The following is a 14,885-nucleotide window of genomic DNA, read 5'->3' on the forward strand; positions in this document are numbered from 1 at the left end:
ACTCCAGGCATATGGCCATGGGAGAAGTTGCTAGCAGGTGGGGGCGAACGCGGCGGAGGTATATTGCCATAGTAACAATGGATAGCCCACGAAGGATTCCTGAGCAAACATATGGTTTAAACAGCAACTGAGGACCCTCCGCCAGTGTGCCTCGTTGTTCAAACAAAATCATGCTGGCACAGATAACGCTGGCATTTGAATCATAAATTACAAGGTCTCCGATTGTCATGTCCCCAATTCACTGAGAGAAGAGGCTGCCTTGGCAAAGAAAGGCTTATTCAAAAAGAATCAAAGAGCAGACACACATGCACACGCCCTGACGTAAATCTTCAAATGTGTAGAGGAAGGCAAGGGAAGGGGAGAGCGGTTTGCATGTTAAGCACATTTACGTTTACATCAAACGATAGTAACGCAATTGGCTTCACTGGGGGAAATAATCTGCCCTGCTCAAACATTTGATGCAGCGCCTGCAGAATTTTGATGGTGGTTACATAGAAAGTCTTCCCCTTTATAAGTCCGACTGGGGGATCTCCAAGACACAGTGGTAAATGTTACCCATGTAGGCACTTAGCTGCTTGTCACAGTCGCAATGAGCTCCCGTCACGTCACCGGTTCATAAGAACATTTCACTATGTGATAGGCTTCCTTTATGCACTTACGTTCCAAGTAGTGTGCCTCCTTGCGCCGAAGTCTGTTATTAATATATCATCATGGACGGATTAGACGTGATGAATCTGACAGTAAGTGAAGCTTATTAAGTAAAGTCTGGGTTGGAAATAAAGTTGAGGTAAAATATGAAAAAAGCTGCTCTGGTTTAAGCGGCTTTGTTTACTATTATTGTAATTTTACCGCCCCCGGACATGTCAATTTGATTGATGTCCTTGCCTTTCCCCTCAATCCCAGACCTCATCAGTTGCTGTTCAAAAAAACAACAACAAATGTAGCAACATTCCCCGTTTCCCCCCGCCCCCGCCCCCCCGCCTCTGTGGACCAGCTCCCCCTCAAGGCACTTCTCGCCACTGGATCCACTCTGTAATTTACAATTGGCTATTGTGTCCCAAGTGTTGCATTGGACCAACTCAGAGTAAATGAAGCATGTCAAAGACCAGCTATTCAGACTTGATTACACCTTGCTGTTTCTCTGCCTCTATGATTGCCGCCAACTGAGCAACAGCTATTATTAAAGCACCTGAGTTCACCCACTCATTCACAAACCAAAATGGCGGCCTTCTGTCAGTGGCCGGTTTGAACATTGTTGCTGGGGAGGAGAAAGGGAGAAATAAGAACTCCATCTCCTGAGATTCTGTAAAGAAAAGAAGTAAAAAGTTAAAGCAAAGTGAGATAATAAACAGGCTATTGGGCAAGGGGCCGCAAATCAATACCTGAAACCATTTTGAATGTCTAGAGCTCCTCAATCCACAGTAGAATTTGTCGGACTAAAGCCAGCATTACAGTCATCTCCACTTTCTCTTTCATTTTCATTCAAGCCTGGCCAATAGGGATGTACAGCATATGAGGGACTGATTTGATCTATATACAGTTTCTTATGGGAGAACAATGTAGAGCTCTGCTATAAGAAACAAACCTTTATATCTAAAGAACCAAACATATTCAGTTTACCATCAAACATGATGGCATAAGCATCAAATGTTCACATCTAAGGAGCTGGAAACAGCAAATGTTTGCTATTTTTGCTTGGTGAATGGCTCAATGATATATTTCCAGTCATTCAAACTGATTGCGTGATCCCTGAGGTCCAAATATAAGCAAGAAAAAGTCACACCAGCAGGAAACAAAGGGTTTATTTGTCTCGTTTTACTGGCAGGACCACCTTGTTGTGTGTCCTTTTAAGGATGTCTAGAGGATTCTCTGTCCTCCCTTTTTATATAACATTAAATCATTATTGAGTAGCAGATGTAAGCTTGACAAAAACACTGAAGATGTTTAGCGGAAATTCTATATATCAATGTCATGTCCAAAGTCTGTAAACTGTCTGCAGGATATGCAAACTCTACCAAGGCTGTAAACTTATTTTCAATGCAATTCCCATATCGCTGCATGCTAAAAGAGCATGCTGGAGAAAGTAAACAACAAGGAAAAATTAGCATTAAAAAAAAAGAAATAGCTAGACTTCATATTTCATTTGATTTGATAGTAGCTACCTAGCGAGGCTGCTCGTAACTCCAGCTGCCCCGTGACCTTCATTCTTCAGCAAGCAGGCAGACAAGAGTTATTGGGCCCGACTAATAGCCTGCTCTCTGCCAGGTAAGACCTCATCGATACAGGTGCTTCTCCTGCCCCTGCGAGCGCCTTTGCTAATGAATATTTCAGCCCTTTTGCACACACCTACAGAGTTTAAATCAGGTGGTTGAAATCCACATTATTAGTCCCAGCAGTGTCCAATAAATTGCTCAACCGGGGCAAAGTACCTCCCTGTGCCTTGCTCGAGGGCGCTCTGCGGTTACAGTCATCCACTTCTGAAGCTTGTCGTGGGTTTTTTTAATAGTTGGAGATAACGCATTGCTCCAGCCTTCAGGCTCCATCTGTGTGTAGAGAGTATATGTAATAACCGGCAGACACACATACAAATATAATGAACTGCATTCCTTGGGTAAACACAGCGGCACACAAACACACACACAGGATATTGAAACCCTCTCAGGCATGTCGCGGCGCGTGTGCCTGGCGTGCAGGATGATGGAGAGGCTGAACTGTGGAGGCCCCGTTTGCTCACAGGATACACAAACACACACTTTCCTACTGTACACCCACACGCTTTATCACACCCTCACACATGCACGCACGTAGCGAGTGTACCTGCTGAGTACACATGCACAAACTTTCACACAGGTCCCCCCAGGCTTTGATGGATGGTCGGTGAGTGCTCTACCTCCTGTTTCATACACACATAATCTCATTTGGGGGCCACATGGTGGGAGCCGCACCAAAACAGGGCTAATAGAAGCAGTCAAGCTGTCCTCTTCCTCCGCCTTCCCCAAGTCAAGTCATATCCATTATACGCCGCTGCTTAGCAAATATGTTTGACTGCAGCCTGTTAATAAAAGGCTATATCTCTTTGTAGAATAAAAAAAGCTTTTGCATGTATTATTTAACCCGGACGATTCTTAATGTGGCTTACGCAGCCAGGAGATCTCAGCGTATCTTAATATTTCAGCACTTTTGCAATACAAAAGAGGAAGGTCAGAGTGAAGAGGGGGTGGGGGGAGTATGGGGGAATAGAGGGAGAACAGGTGCATGTCTGTCAGAGCTTTGGAGAAAAAAAATCAATGTGAACCTGAACCTTGGGTGAAGGTTGTACCTATTAAGTACACTTTGATTACACAGTTGAACTTGTTAACTTTTTGCCTGTCAACACGTCCTCTTACTAAGCCTTTCCTTTGGAAGACAACATTGTAATTAAAGTGTTTGTTTGGGCACTTTAAAGGGGAACGCCACCTGAATTAAGAATTTCAATATGTTGTTTCTAAGGCTTAAAGAGAGTTACAGCTATATGTGTGCGCATGAGACACTCTGTCTCAAAGCCAAAAAAACAAAGGGTAAACCACTTATTACTTGTTCACATCAAACATGTCCGTTTTAGCACTCCATTTTTAGGATTTAGAGAAAAGTATTTTGTCTTAATTCATTAGCTTAACCTGTATTTAAAAAAGGGTGTAGTTCCCCTTTAATAAACAAGTTTATTTTGCGCAGTTTTACAATTGGCTGCTGGAGCAAAAGCTGCCACTTGGTGGTAAATCAAGAATCAGTGTTTGGCTTTCATGGATCATATTCTCATTTTCACGAAGGCCGCGTGTGACAACGTGGCTGGATGCTGGATGGGGTTTAAATCGCCGCCCCCTGACGGGTGGGCCACGGACGCCGCTGGCAGTTCCCTTGACACCCTGGACCCATGTGAGCAAGACTGACAGGGAGTGATTCATCTGATGTATCGTCATATTTCATGTAGTGAAGGGGGGATGGAGAGAGAAAAACTCATTCAAAGACCCCTTTTCTACCTATATGAATCAACATCAAGACAACAAACGGCCAGAGACCTTTCTTGCAAAACAACAAGAACACAAAACATCATTACGGCGCTAACTCTGCCAGACGTTTTTGCAATGTTGATGAGGTGCAGTGTCACAGTAAACAAAACACTATTGTTTTGCCTATTAGTCTTGCAAACAACAAGCCTCACATCTGATCCGTGTTGTGATCCAGCTCTGTCGACAGAGGACTATTCCCCTGGGCTGTACAGCAGAAGAGCCCAGCGATGTTCTCATTTAGTGGGTTCCAGCGTGTGCAGTCGATACCAGAGGACAGCTGTAGAGACACAACAAGGCTAGCATTGCATATCATAGACCTTGGGAGCCTTGTAAAAGTAAATTTACTGTTCAAACTCCTCCTAACAATCCGCGTGGAAAACAAGTCTGCAATATGGTGAGCATGCCCTGATTGATAGTGCAAGAGGAAAGGCAAATCTGCAAAAATGAATCAGCTTTATCCTGGTGAGGCCTATCTAATGCGATCGCTTCCGAGTATGAAATGAAATTCCATTTTCGATGACATCAAATTGAAAGAAGCGGTGGGAAGAAGGTGGCATCCCTGACACTGCCACTTACAATCAGCGGCGTGGAGAGCAATCAAGATGGCATGTGGCTTACATTTCTAGTCTGTTTCTCTGTATTTTGGCATCTAATAATGAAAAATGTTGGCCAATAACGAGCATTTATTGCAATATGAAGATAACCGAGCTCATTGGTTCATCTATTGTATGTCAAGAAGACAGGGGAAGACTAGGAAGAAGAACAATTTTCATGTTAAAGGAAGCAAAAACCTCAGTATTTACATATTATGCAGAGTAATATAGCAGAAACCAGCTATAGAAATCTCTCCCCGACTTCCTCTCTCAGTCCCCACCATTTCTGCCGGCGTATCAGGTAAGTCTAATCCTTAGATTAGTAATTGCCTGAGAGCGAATGCATTCAAATCACCAAACCAAATTATACCACAAAATGCTGCCCGCTGCAATTTCATGAGTATTACCGTGCACTCTTACTCCTTCCATTTTCCTTTCAGAACACAAACAACAAAAGCCCGAGCAGCCATCTATTGAATTAAGCCGTAATAGATCCAAAAACAATTTTGATAAAATTAGCCACAGTCGGCGGTACGCAGCACCACACAACAGGGCAGGTTAATAGTAATGGGGCAATAAACAAACCAGCTAATCTCATTTCTTACTGAAGGCAAGGCTTCCAGATTGTGTTTTTTTCACCTCTGCCACCTTATCCGGGAATTCAGTGAAGTTGCTATAAAAACTGTTTTCATATTTTATTCTTCTACAGGATAATCAGCAGATTGCTTAAGGGACTTTGCAACGCACTGTCCTAGGAAGTCAGATCCAATGACAATTAAAAAAGAGTTACCACTTTCTCAGTTTACTCAAGAAAACAAGCTGACCTGTATCAGCAGCTATGGAGGGGGGGGGGCATGTACAAACATTGTTAAAGCTCCTGTGGAACCTCTTATCAAGTAATTACCTTATTGAGCTCAATGAGGGACTGACTGCCACAACAGCTCTACAGATTCTATCATGCCATCAGGGGAGTTAAGTGGTGATGACTGCTAAGGAAAAATACACAGAGGTTTGGACAATGGTGTAAAAAAAGATTGCTTAAAGAAATACTTTTCCTGCTAAATAGATTTGTTTTGGGTAATTACTCATCCATTGCCTTATACTCTTGAAACAAATGCTTTGTGTGGCTGCTTTCCAAACACAAGTTTTAACTTAAATCTTAGTATTTAATCAATTGTGCTATTCTAAGCTTTTTCAAGTGTTTTCTACAAAAATGCATGGGTTTGGTATGAATTGACCATATGACTGGATGATGACATGAGACTTGGATTATACTGCTCCAGATGTTTTGATTTAGTTCTGCTTTTGTTAAATGCAGGTCCGATTTACTTTACATGGCTTTTCTCAGTTTTGGTAAGCTTTCTTTAAGAATTTGAGTTCACACTGGATGAGTAATTGATATACCAAATGTGATGTTGTAGGTAAAGCATTACTTGAATCTTGAAACCTGATATGCTGAGTAACTTGGGTTTATAGTTTCTATTAGGTCAGGTGTGGCTTTCTGTAGGTAGGCGCAACAGATTTTAGGTTAACACAAATGAGGCCTGAGGCAAAGTATTGCATTTCCATATTGGTTTCCTGATCTGCCTGGAGCCTGAAGGGCAATCATATCCTATGTTTTGGCCACAAACACCGTCTAAGTGACCTCCATTTGCATGGTGATATTGTTCGACGGGGTGAGGATTTGCTCTATGCAAATCCGCTGTACTCGGCTTGTGTTTCAGAGGTTGCAGCTACAAAAGGCACAGAGGGAACAGCTGGCCAGAGCGCGGGGGGCCAACACTGGGGGCTGGGTTAAGGACAATGTCCAGTTTTGCTTGCTGCATCAGCCCGAGGCAGGATAATCTGGTATAAGTATGGGGCCACAGTGTTTCCTGCCCTGAGGGGCTACGCTGCGAGAGCACAGAATACAAGCTGCTGTGGCTCACCACTGATTCTAAGTGATCCACCTGGGCACGAGTGGACGCTTTGAACTGGGGAGATAAAACAAAAGCTGATGGCTCGTGCTAATTCGAAGGCTAAATTATTTAATTCCTCACTGCATTACAGTTGGACGGCATTATTTTCTGGCACTGGATGGAACGGAAGCTACTGCCAAAAGTAATAGAGCTAAGTGTTCTGTAAAGTGCTCGCACGACTAGAATCTGACACAGGTGTGTAAGGAGCAGATACACCAAGTGTAATGTAGCCAGCTAAAACCAGGAAATATGAAAAGTCCCAATCGATGGAGATACAAATAAATGTCAAGGCTGTTGCACGTCCTGTTCAAGCCTCAACAGACGCTGGGTGACACACTGGCTTCTCCTCACAGTTAGATCAGCTTAATGACTGTTTAAATGTCTGATGGGCTAAAAGGAAAGGCTCGCCTCACCGATTAACTCCCTCAGTTGCCTGGTTACCTGGCCGAGCAGGTTGCCTTTGCAGTTATTGTAAGATTAGGTAGGCGAGGAGAGAGAAAGACGGAACCTGATACCTCAGAGATTACAGTCAATGGTCAGCACTATTCTCCCTCCCTCGCCCTCCCCGTCTCTCTCTCTCTCTATCTTTCCACCCGACCCCCCGAGTCCCCTGTGAAACAGTAGGGGCCATTCTCTATACCGCTAACAGGGCCGTCTTTCTTGTGCCTGTCTCTATCTCTTCCCACAGGCAGACAAAAAGAGAGGGAGTGGTAAAGGATATGGGTTTGTGGGCGAGGGAGTGTATGTGCACACACAATGAAAAACTTCCCCTGTCATTAATCTTAACCATGCACAGGTTCAACTTGTTTTTGGCTAAATGTGATAAAAGAGTCAAATTTAAAATATAACCTCTGTGATTTGAATTCATTCCAGCTAAGTCAAACCTTTTTCTTCTAAGAAAAAATACAAAATATGATCTTGTTTCCTTCCACAAGTTTTAACCACTAATCCAGATATTGCCCAAATTGTTCCATTAACTGAGGAACACGAGTGCCCTTAAGTGTTTTATTATATCTTTAAACTGTAGTGCCACTTTCATGAGAACAGAACATTTCTAGAGGCTGCGTCCCTAAAATCGAGAGCATGACCGCCTCGCTACTTAATCTAATACAGAGGTGGCTGTTTAATGCCATAATTGAGCGCACAATACGCACCTTCTCCTCAATTAGCTCTCTTGTGCAGCCATTAAATTACACCCTATTCACCCCAACATAATGTATCAACATTGAGTATTTACTGAGCCCATGGGATATAAAAAGGCTTTTTGATTACCTGCTAGCTATTGTAAATTAAATACCAAACAGGCTAAAACACAGTAAACGTGGATATTGCCCTGTAGACCAGTAAACACTTTCTTCAGTATTCAATGTGAATGTCAGAACGGAACGGACTAAAATCACAAGAAAAATATCTTTGTGCATTTTGGTTTTCCCCCGACGCTGTCTTCTAACAAATGCACAGTCCATAAAAGTTACCACAGCATTAATGTAGGGAGTAAATAAATAATTATAAAAGTGGAGCATAGTGACACACAATACATGCTGCTGCCGCAGCAGCAAATAGAGTGCCCTTTTAATTATGCAGGAGACATCGGAAAGCAACAGCACTCCTCACACTCTGGGAAACAGCTCAGTGAATACACCATATTAGAGACAGAGCAGTGGTAGAGAAGGGAGAGAAGTAAAAGGACAGTGAAATGATTTTAGAAGAGGGGAGGGGATATAGAGAGATGAGAGTGGAGATTTAAAAAGAGACCACTGTAAGAAAAAAGGCAAGGCAGAGATCACTAATGTAAAGGGTGGCTGAAAAAAGTGAGAAAAAAAGGAATACAGTGGGAGAAGCGTGGCAGCATGGGAGGAGGCAAGGCATGCAAGGATGTGCTACACAAGGCCAGACGAGAGTTGGAGGTGCGATAGATTGCATATACTATAAAAAGATGAACAAAGAGATTTATCAAAAAGAAAAAAAAAGGGGGGAAATTGAGTAAAAAAAGGTAACAATCCAGCTGTGTTCTGAGAGAATACTGCCCTCAAAAAGGAGTATTGCTGACATTATTAAAATAATTATCAATAATCAGACTGCCATAGACAATACATTAAACAAAAGGGTTATTTGTTCCTGAAAATGCAAATCAGCTGACTTCATTGCATATTAACTTCATGTTCTACTGCTGTTGCACGTCACAGCGGTAAAACTGCCAAATTCTATAAAGATTAAATTGATAAAAGCCCACATTCGGGTTTCTAAAAATATATGATTTGCAGAACTGTACTCTTAATATAATGTGACCCCAAATAAATAAAGAATTAAACTATTTTAAAAAGCCTACATCTGAATATCCCATCATCCCACCTACACCTTTTTTTTTTTCAGCAATGCAAATGTAAGAAGATAGTTACGGGGAGAAAGGAAAGCAAAAAAAAGCAGTGAGATAACACTAGCTGGAGGATAGTGGAAGACAAGCAGGTATAAGATAATGGACATTTATATATGAGGATAAAGGGAGTGAAAAAAGCTGAGGCAAAATATGGGAGGTGATATAAAAACGTCCAATTTCACAGCTAGGTCAATGAATTGATGCAGAGGAATGTTCATATTAGCTCCTGGCCAGATGTTCCTACTCAAGCCGAGTCTATAAAACTCACAAAGCCATGTTTGTGCTGCATTCACCTTTCTCTCTTATCCTATTTAGTTTTTGTTCTCTCTTCCTTGAGAAGACAAGGCCCCCTTGTCACAGACAGAGGGGCAGGGAAGGGCTTGACATGGCTAAGGGGTGGGGGGGGGAGGCAGCCGGCCCCTGGCATGATCCCCTCTGGGATAAAATAACTGCGAAAACCAAACCCTTATGTGAGCTGTCTACAACACTCCGGCACATTGTTGCTAAGGTTAGTAGATGTGACACTGCGGGCAGAAGAGGTTGCCTCAACAAATGCCAGGATGAAAGGGAAAAAGTTGGACATGTCTGGTCTAGTGGTAACAATACCCCCTACATCAGCAAATCTAAACCTTCCCTTTCAATATTACATGTGAATGGCACTCCAAACCAAAACAGATCAATACCGCTAACTTGACACACATTAGCACCATAAAGGCAACAAGACTACTGAGACTAGCCCTGTCAGAAAGCATTATGGTAGAAAGAACACTAAGAGGAAGAAACAGAAGACATTTAAGAGTGTTGGAGGGGGGGAGGTGGGGGGAGAGGAAAGAACATGGAGATGTGTCTTCTTACCTGTTTGTTGTACTTGTTGATAGTTTGACTGCTGTATTCAGAGCAGTGGTCAGATCCAAGGGAAATGTTATCTCCAGTGCCAACAAAGGTGTTGGCAGGGGGCAGGTCCTGAACTGCCTGGTGCTTTTTTCCAGCTGTCGGTGACTGCGGGTGAAGCTGGACAGTAGGGAGGGGTGAACTTGACTTGTAGTGCCGGGCCAGATCTGGGCTCCCCGGCCCTCCGTTGACCGATCGGTAGCGGCCCATGCCAGGGCTGTCCGACAGCTTCTCGTTGACGCCATCGTAGCGCTGCCCGTTGGGTTTGGAGGCCTCTACGGTGACAATACTGCTGTAAAGTGGCTGTTTGGACTTCAGTTTTTTCTTATCTTTCTTGGGCTTCTTAGCCTTATCGTGCTGCTGTGGCGTAAAGAAGTCTTCGTGATCCTTTTTTCCAGCCTCGTAGCCATTCTTATTCTTAGGGCGGCAGTAACGGGCCATGACGACGACTAGAATAATGAGGATTACCGTCATGATGCCCGAAACTACTCCGATTACAATGCTCAGCCGCTGTTTGCTCAGATCATAGTTGGGGTCACCGGCAATGTTGGTGTTCAGAGATGTGCTTAGGCTCCTAGCCACCTGGGCCTCCACAACTGTGGAATTAGAAAGAGTCTCGTTGACAAACACATGGACCAGCGTGGTGGTTCTCTGTGAAGGCTGGCCCTTGTCGTTCACCTGGACAACAAGTCTGTGGAGGCCATAGTGCTTCTGCTCCAACTTCCCCACCAGTGAAATGACACCAGTGCCCCCGTCAATCTCAAACAGCCTGAAGGGGTTTCCCCCAATGATGCTGTAGCTCAAGTCTGCGTTAACGGCGGTGTCTGTGTCAGTGGCTATGACTGTTCTGACTACTGTTCTGATGTTACTGGAGGGAGGAAGCAGGGTGTAGGAGCTGTTTAATGGGAAAGTCACTGTTGGTGCATTGTCATTTTCATCCATGATAGAGAGTGAAACTGTGGCGGTGGCAGATCTGGGAGGGTCTCCACCATCTACAGCTTTTACTCGGAATGTGTATGTCGTTTTCTGCTCTCTGTCAAAGGACAAGGTAGAGAAAATAGTCCCAGTGTCATTTTCAATAGAAAAGTTTTCCTCCTCTTCCTCAATGAAAAGACGCATCTCTGCATTTTGGCCTTTATCTGCGTCGATGACTGTGACCATGCCAACTGGGCTGTTTGGCTCAAGGTTTTCTTTGACGTAGAAGGTGAACACATCCTGCATGAACTTTGGCTCATTGTCATTCTTGTCTGCCACAAGGACGACCACTGTTGCAGAGCCCTGTAGAGTGTGTATGCCCTTATCTTTGGCTATCACTTTGAATTCGTAGTGCTCTGTTTGCTCTCTATCCAGAATGGTGTTTACTCGGATGTCTCCACTGTCTGCATCGATGGAGAAAATCCCATTTACAGATGAGTCTAGGGAGTAGGCTATTTCAGCATTCTTCCCACTATCTGCGTCGATGGCTTTCACTGTTGTCACCCTCTCTCCGGGGGCATTGTTTTCCAGAAAGGACACCTCTACTACGTTCTGGCTGAAGATAGGAGGGTTGTCGTTAGTGTCGCCAACTTTGACGATAACAGAGTTATTACTTGCAAGACTGGGGCTTCCAGAGTCCACAGCCACTATGACCACATTGTATTCCTGTGTGGCCTCATAGTCCAGCGTTGCAGAAGTGTGGAGGAAATATTTCTTTTTATTCTGATCTCCCTCCATCTCGCTGGCTGGTTTGAGCTGAAAGGGAACATCCCCCACCACTGTACAGGTGACAATGCCATTTTCTCCCTGGTCGCGGTCTGACACCTGAACTAAGGCAATGGGTGTGTCCACCACCACATCCTCCGCCACGTTAGCAATGCCATCTTTTAAGAATATGCGTCCAATTTTCCTTATCTCTATAGCAGGAACGTTGTCATTCTCATCCTTGATGTTCAACACCACAGTGGCCTTGTCCATTTTCGGTGGCTGACCTCGGTCACGGGCCATTACTGTGAACCTCAGTTGGCTCACTTCTTCACGGTCAATGCGGTGCAACACACTCAACCACCCTGTGCTCTCATCCAACCTCAGCAGCCTCCTCACTGACTCTGTGGCTGCCCCAAACACATACTCTATTTGACCATTAACCCCCACGTCTGCATCAGCCGCTTTGAGCTGCAGTATGGGGGCGCCAGGGGAGCTGTTTTCTGGTAAGTCAGCTTCATACACACTCTTCTCAAAGCGAGGGCTGTTGTCATTCACATCAGTGATCATCACCCTAAGAATGGCTTGGGAGGAGCGAGGGGGGTCTCCTCCATCCCTAACTCGCAGCGTAAGCTCATAGGAGTCTCTCTGTTCCCTATCAAGGGCCCCTTTAATGATAAGTTGAGGCTGCTTCTCTCCATCACTAGTATCAGCAACTTGCAGTTCAAAGACGCTGCTCCTGCTTGCGGTTTCTTCAAATCTCCTCTTCCCGTTGAATGAATCCCCAGAAGAGCCCAAGCGCCTTGAGTTTTCCCCATTGTCCTGTATAAGCTCATATCGCTCTATTCCATTTCTCCCAAAATCTCTGTCTGTAGCTGTGGGCAGCAGATAAAGGGTTCCAATGGGTCTGTTTTCCTCCACAGACAGTGTCAGGACAGGGGAAGGGAAAGAGGGGGTGTTATCATTTATATCTAATATGATGACTTTTCCCTCAAAGAGGTCGACCCAGCTCTGGGCTGGCCCAATCACTGACACTTCGAAATCTATAAAACACTCATTTTCGTCAAATATCATTTGGCACTGCTGTAATTTGTCACGGTCTATGCGCCTCTCGTTGGTGGTGAGCTCACCTGTAATGTTGTCTATTTTGAAAAAATCGGAGCCTGATTCTAGCGTAAATGTCACCTCACCGGACCCGGCAACAATGCCCAGGTCGCCGGCCACGTTCCCTACTCTGACATCGGCAGGTCCTTCCTCAGCCAAACGGTACCGGAGCACTTGCTTGGCAGCCGGCTGATGCACAAACTGCAGGATGAGCATGCAATAGTACAAATAGTCCACTGCACCAGTAGTCCTCATTGTTCCCCCTTGAAATAGTGTCCACTTAGATGAGAAAAAATAAATGTCCAGGAAAATTAATCACTAGCGGAGAGTCCGAATATTGAAGGAAAAAAAAATCGTTTTCATACAGAGCAAAACCCTCTGCTGCGGGATGCGTGAGACTTCATCCTCCGGACGACTTCTTACATCGCTCCTGCTGCAGTGCAAAGCAGCAAGTGCACGTCTGCTTTTTCCTCCTCCAGAACTGAATGTTAGTTGCTCTGTCCTTATATTAGTACAAAAAAGACAAGCAAAACTCAACAGAGTGTTCCCACAGATATCTGAATTTCATGCACGTAAAAGCAAAAATGTTATAGTCCGATCATCATTTCACCAGAAAGTCCATACGCCGCCGTTTTACTCACAGTCTGTCGTTCAATCTGCTTTTTTTTTGGGTGAGGCTGCAATATTCCGATATGTCCACATATGTCAGAGGATCATTTAAATGCCCGCGCAGTTTCCAAACTCGTCTCACTGCGAGTGTTGGACACCTGTCAACTCTCCGATCTGGAGGATTGTGAATATGAAATTACTTGTCCGATTGCTGCTCTCTTCCTCCAAGTCACTTCCAGCCAGACAGCAGTACAGTTCTCTCTTTTTTTTGGAACTCCACAATGCAAAGATTGCACTCAGAAGAAAAATCTAAAGGATTAAAACAGTGTATATCCGTCGCTGTTTGTCTTTTAAAGGATGAATTCCTCAGTGTGTTCTAGCCTGTTCCCTCACCTGCAGACGCGCCGCATGTGTTGGCAGCCCCTATCTGCAGCACTGTGAGAGGGATTCACAAATGATATTGCAGTCTCTCTCTCCCTCTGCCTCAACCTATCTCTCTCTCTTTCACTCTCCACCTCCCTCAGATTGCTTCTCCCCCCAGAAGTGCGCACGTAAACAGGGTCGGACTTGGTCTTGATCGCCGGGTCCAGACACCGGCAGACAATATTTGACAGGAATTGGACATAGAGAGGAAATGCCTAAATAATAATAATAAATGGTCGTTTTACGGTATTTCCTCGGAACGTGGCACGGCACTTTGTGAGCGCTGTATATGTGGGCATGCAATGTGGGAAGATATCCCACCAAAACATACAAGTTATAAGAATGTATAGCATGTTTAACGACCATAGTGGGGAAGTGTGTGCTTCTGCCAAGAGAGATTTATTGCGTGACCAGAAATGCAACTTTTACGCACTGGTACAAGTTTTTATTTTCATGATTTTATACGATTCAGCTCCAAATCCCTGCCCCGCAGAGGACACACAGACGCTGCGGGACATGCGAGACAGGACGGGACGGGGCTGTGTGTGTGTGTGTGTGTGTGTGTGTGTGTGTGTGTGTGTGTGTGTGTCGCGCGCACACTGCTATGGTTTAGTAATATGAATGCGTGTGGTCGCCAGTGGCTGTGCTCCCCAGATCAGCGTGCTCCGCATCACCCACCCTCATGCTGCTCAGTCCACTTCAGGAAAGTGAGACAGTGGATTGGAATTAATTTGCGTAAAGAGGAATAAAGTCAGTAAATCCCCTCCCGTGTTACCACTATAGACGATCTTTCTCGGCCACTGCGCAACTCCATGTGTAAGATTAGTGTGCGCGGTGTGTGTCCTACTTCAGCTGCATTGTAATACTTGTCTTGGTACAGTGTTGAGCGAACACTCATGTGACGCTGCCGGTCAATCTGGCCACATTTCGGGCTGAATTTGTTTATGTATCCACAGCACGTATAAGCATTTGCTGCTTATAAAAGGAAGGAACTTGTGCTTTAATCCGTGTCGGTGAGGGTCTCCTATAACTTTGGGGATGCTCTCCTCTTTTATTATAGAGGCAGTGCGTCGCTGTGTGATGTTATACAGTGGATGAGTGAGTGGAGGAGTGAGGGGCAGAGTGGGAGAAAGGGGGAGGGAGCCGGTCTCAGCAGCTGCAGCTCTCTCAGACGGCTGTCTGAATTCCAGCAGTGGCTTTATCC

At 44.7% G+C, this 14,885-nt stretch overlaps 1 protein-coding gene across 5 annotated transcripts in view; it reads right to left on the reverse strand.

Annotated features, from left to right (window-relative positions):
* Positions 1-13,688, reverse strand: part of pcdh7b (protocadherin 7b) — a 102,431-nt gene extending 88,743 nt beyond the window's left edge. For all 5 annotated transcript variants that reach the window (XM_010769684.1, XM_010769675.1, XM_010769701.1 and 2 more), the window contains exon 1: positions 9,830-13,688. In XM_010769684.1, the coding sequence (XP_010767986.1) occupies positions 9,830-12,904 (3,075 nt within the window). In that variant the 5' untranslated portion in view covers positions 12,905-13,688. The remainder of the gene's footprint in view (positions 1-9,829) is intronic.
* Between the last annotated feature and the right edge of the window lie 1,197 nt (positions 13,689-14,885).

Source organism: Notothenia coriiceps, unplaced genomic scaffold, assembly GCF_000735185.1.
Source record: "Notothenia coriiceps isolate Sejong01 unplaced genomic scaffold, NC01 NC01_scaffold00000339, whole genome shotgun sequence".
NCBI classification, from domain to species: Eukaryota; Metazoa; Chordata; class Actinopteri; order Perciformes; family Nototheniidae; genus Notothenia; species Notothenia coriiceps.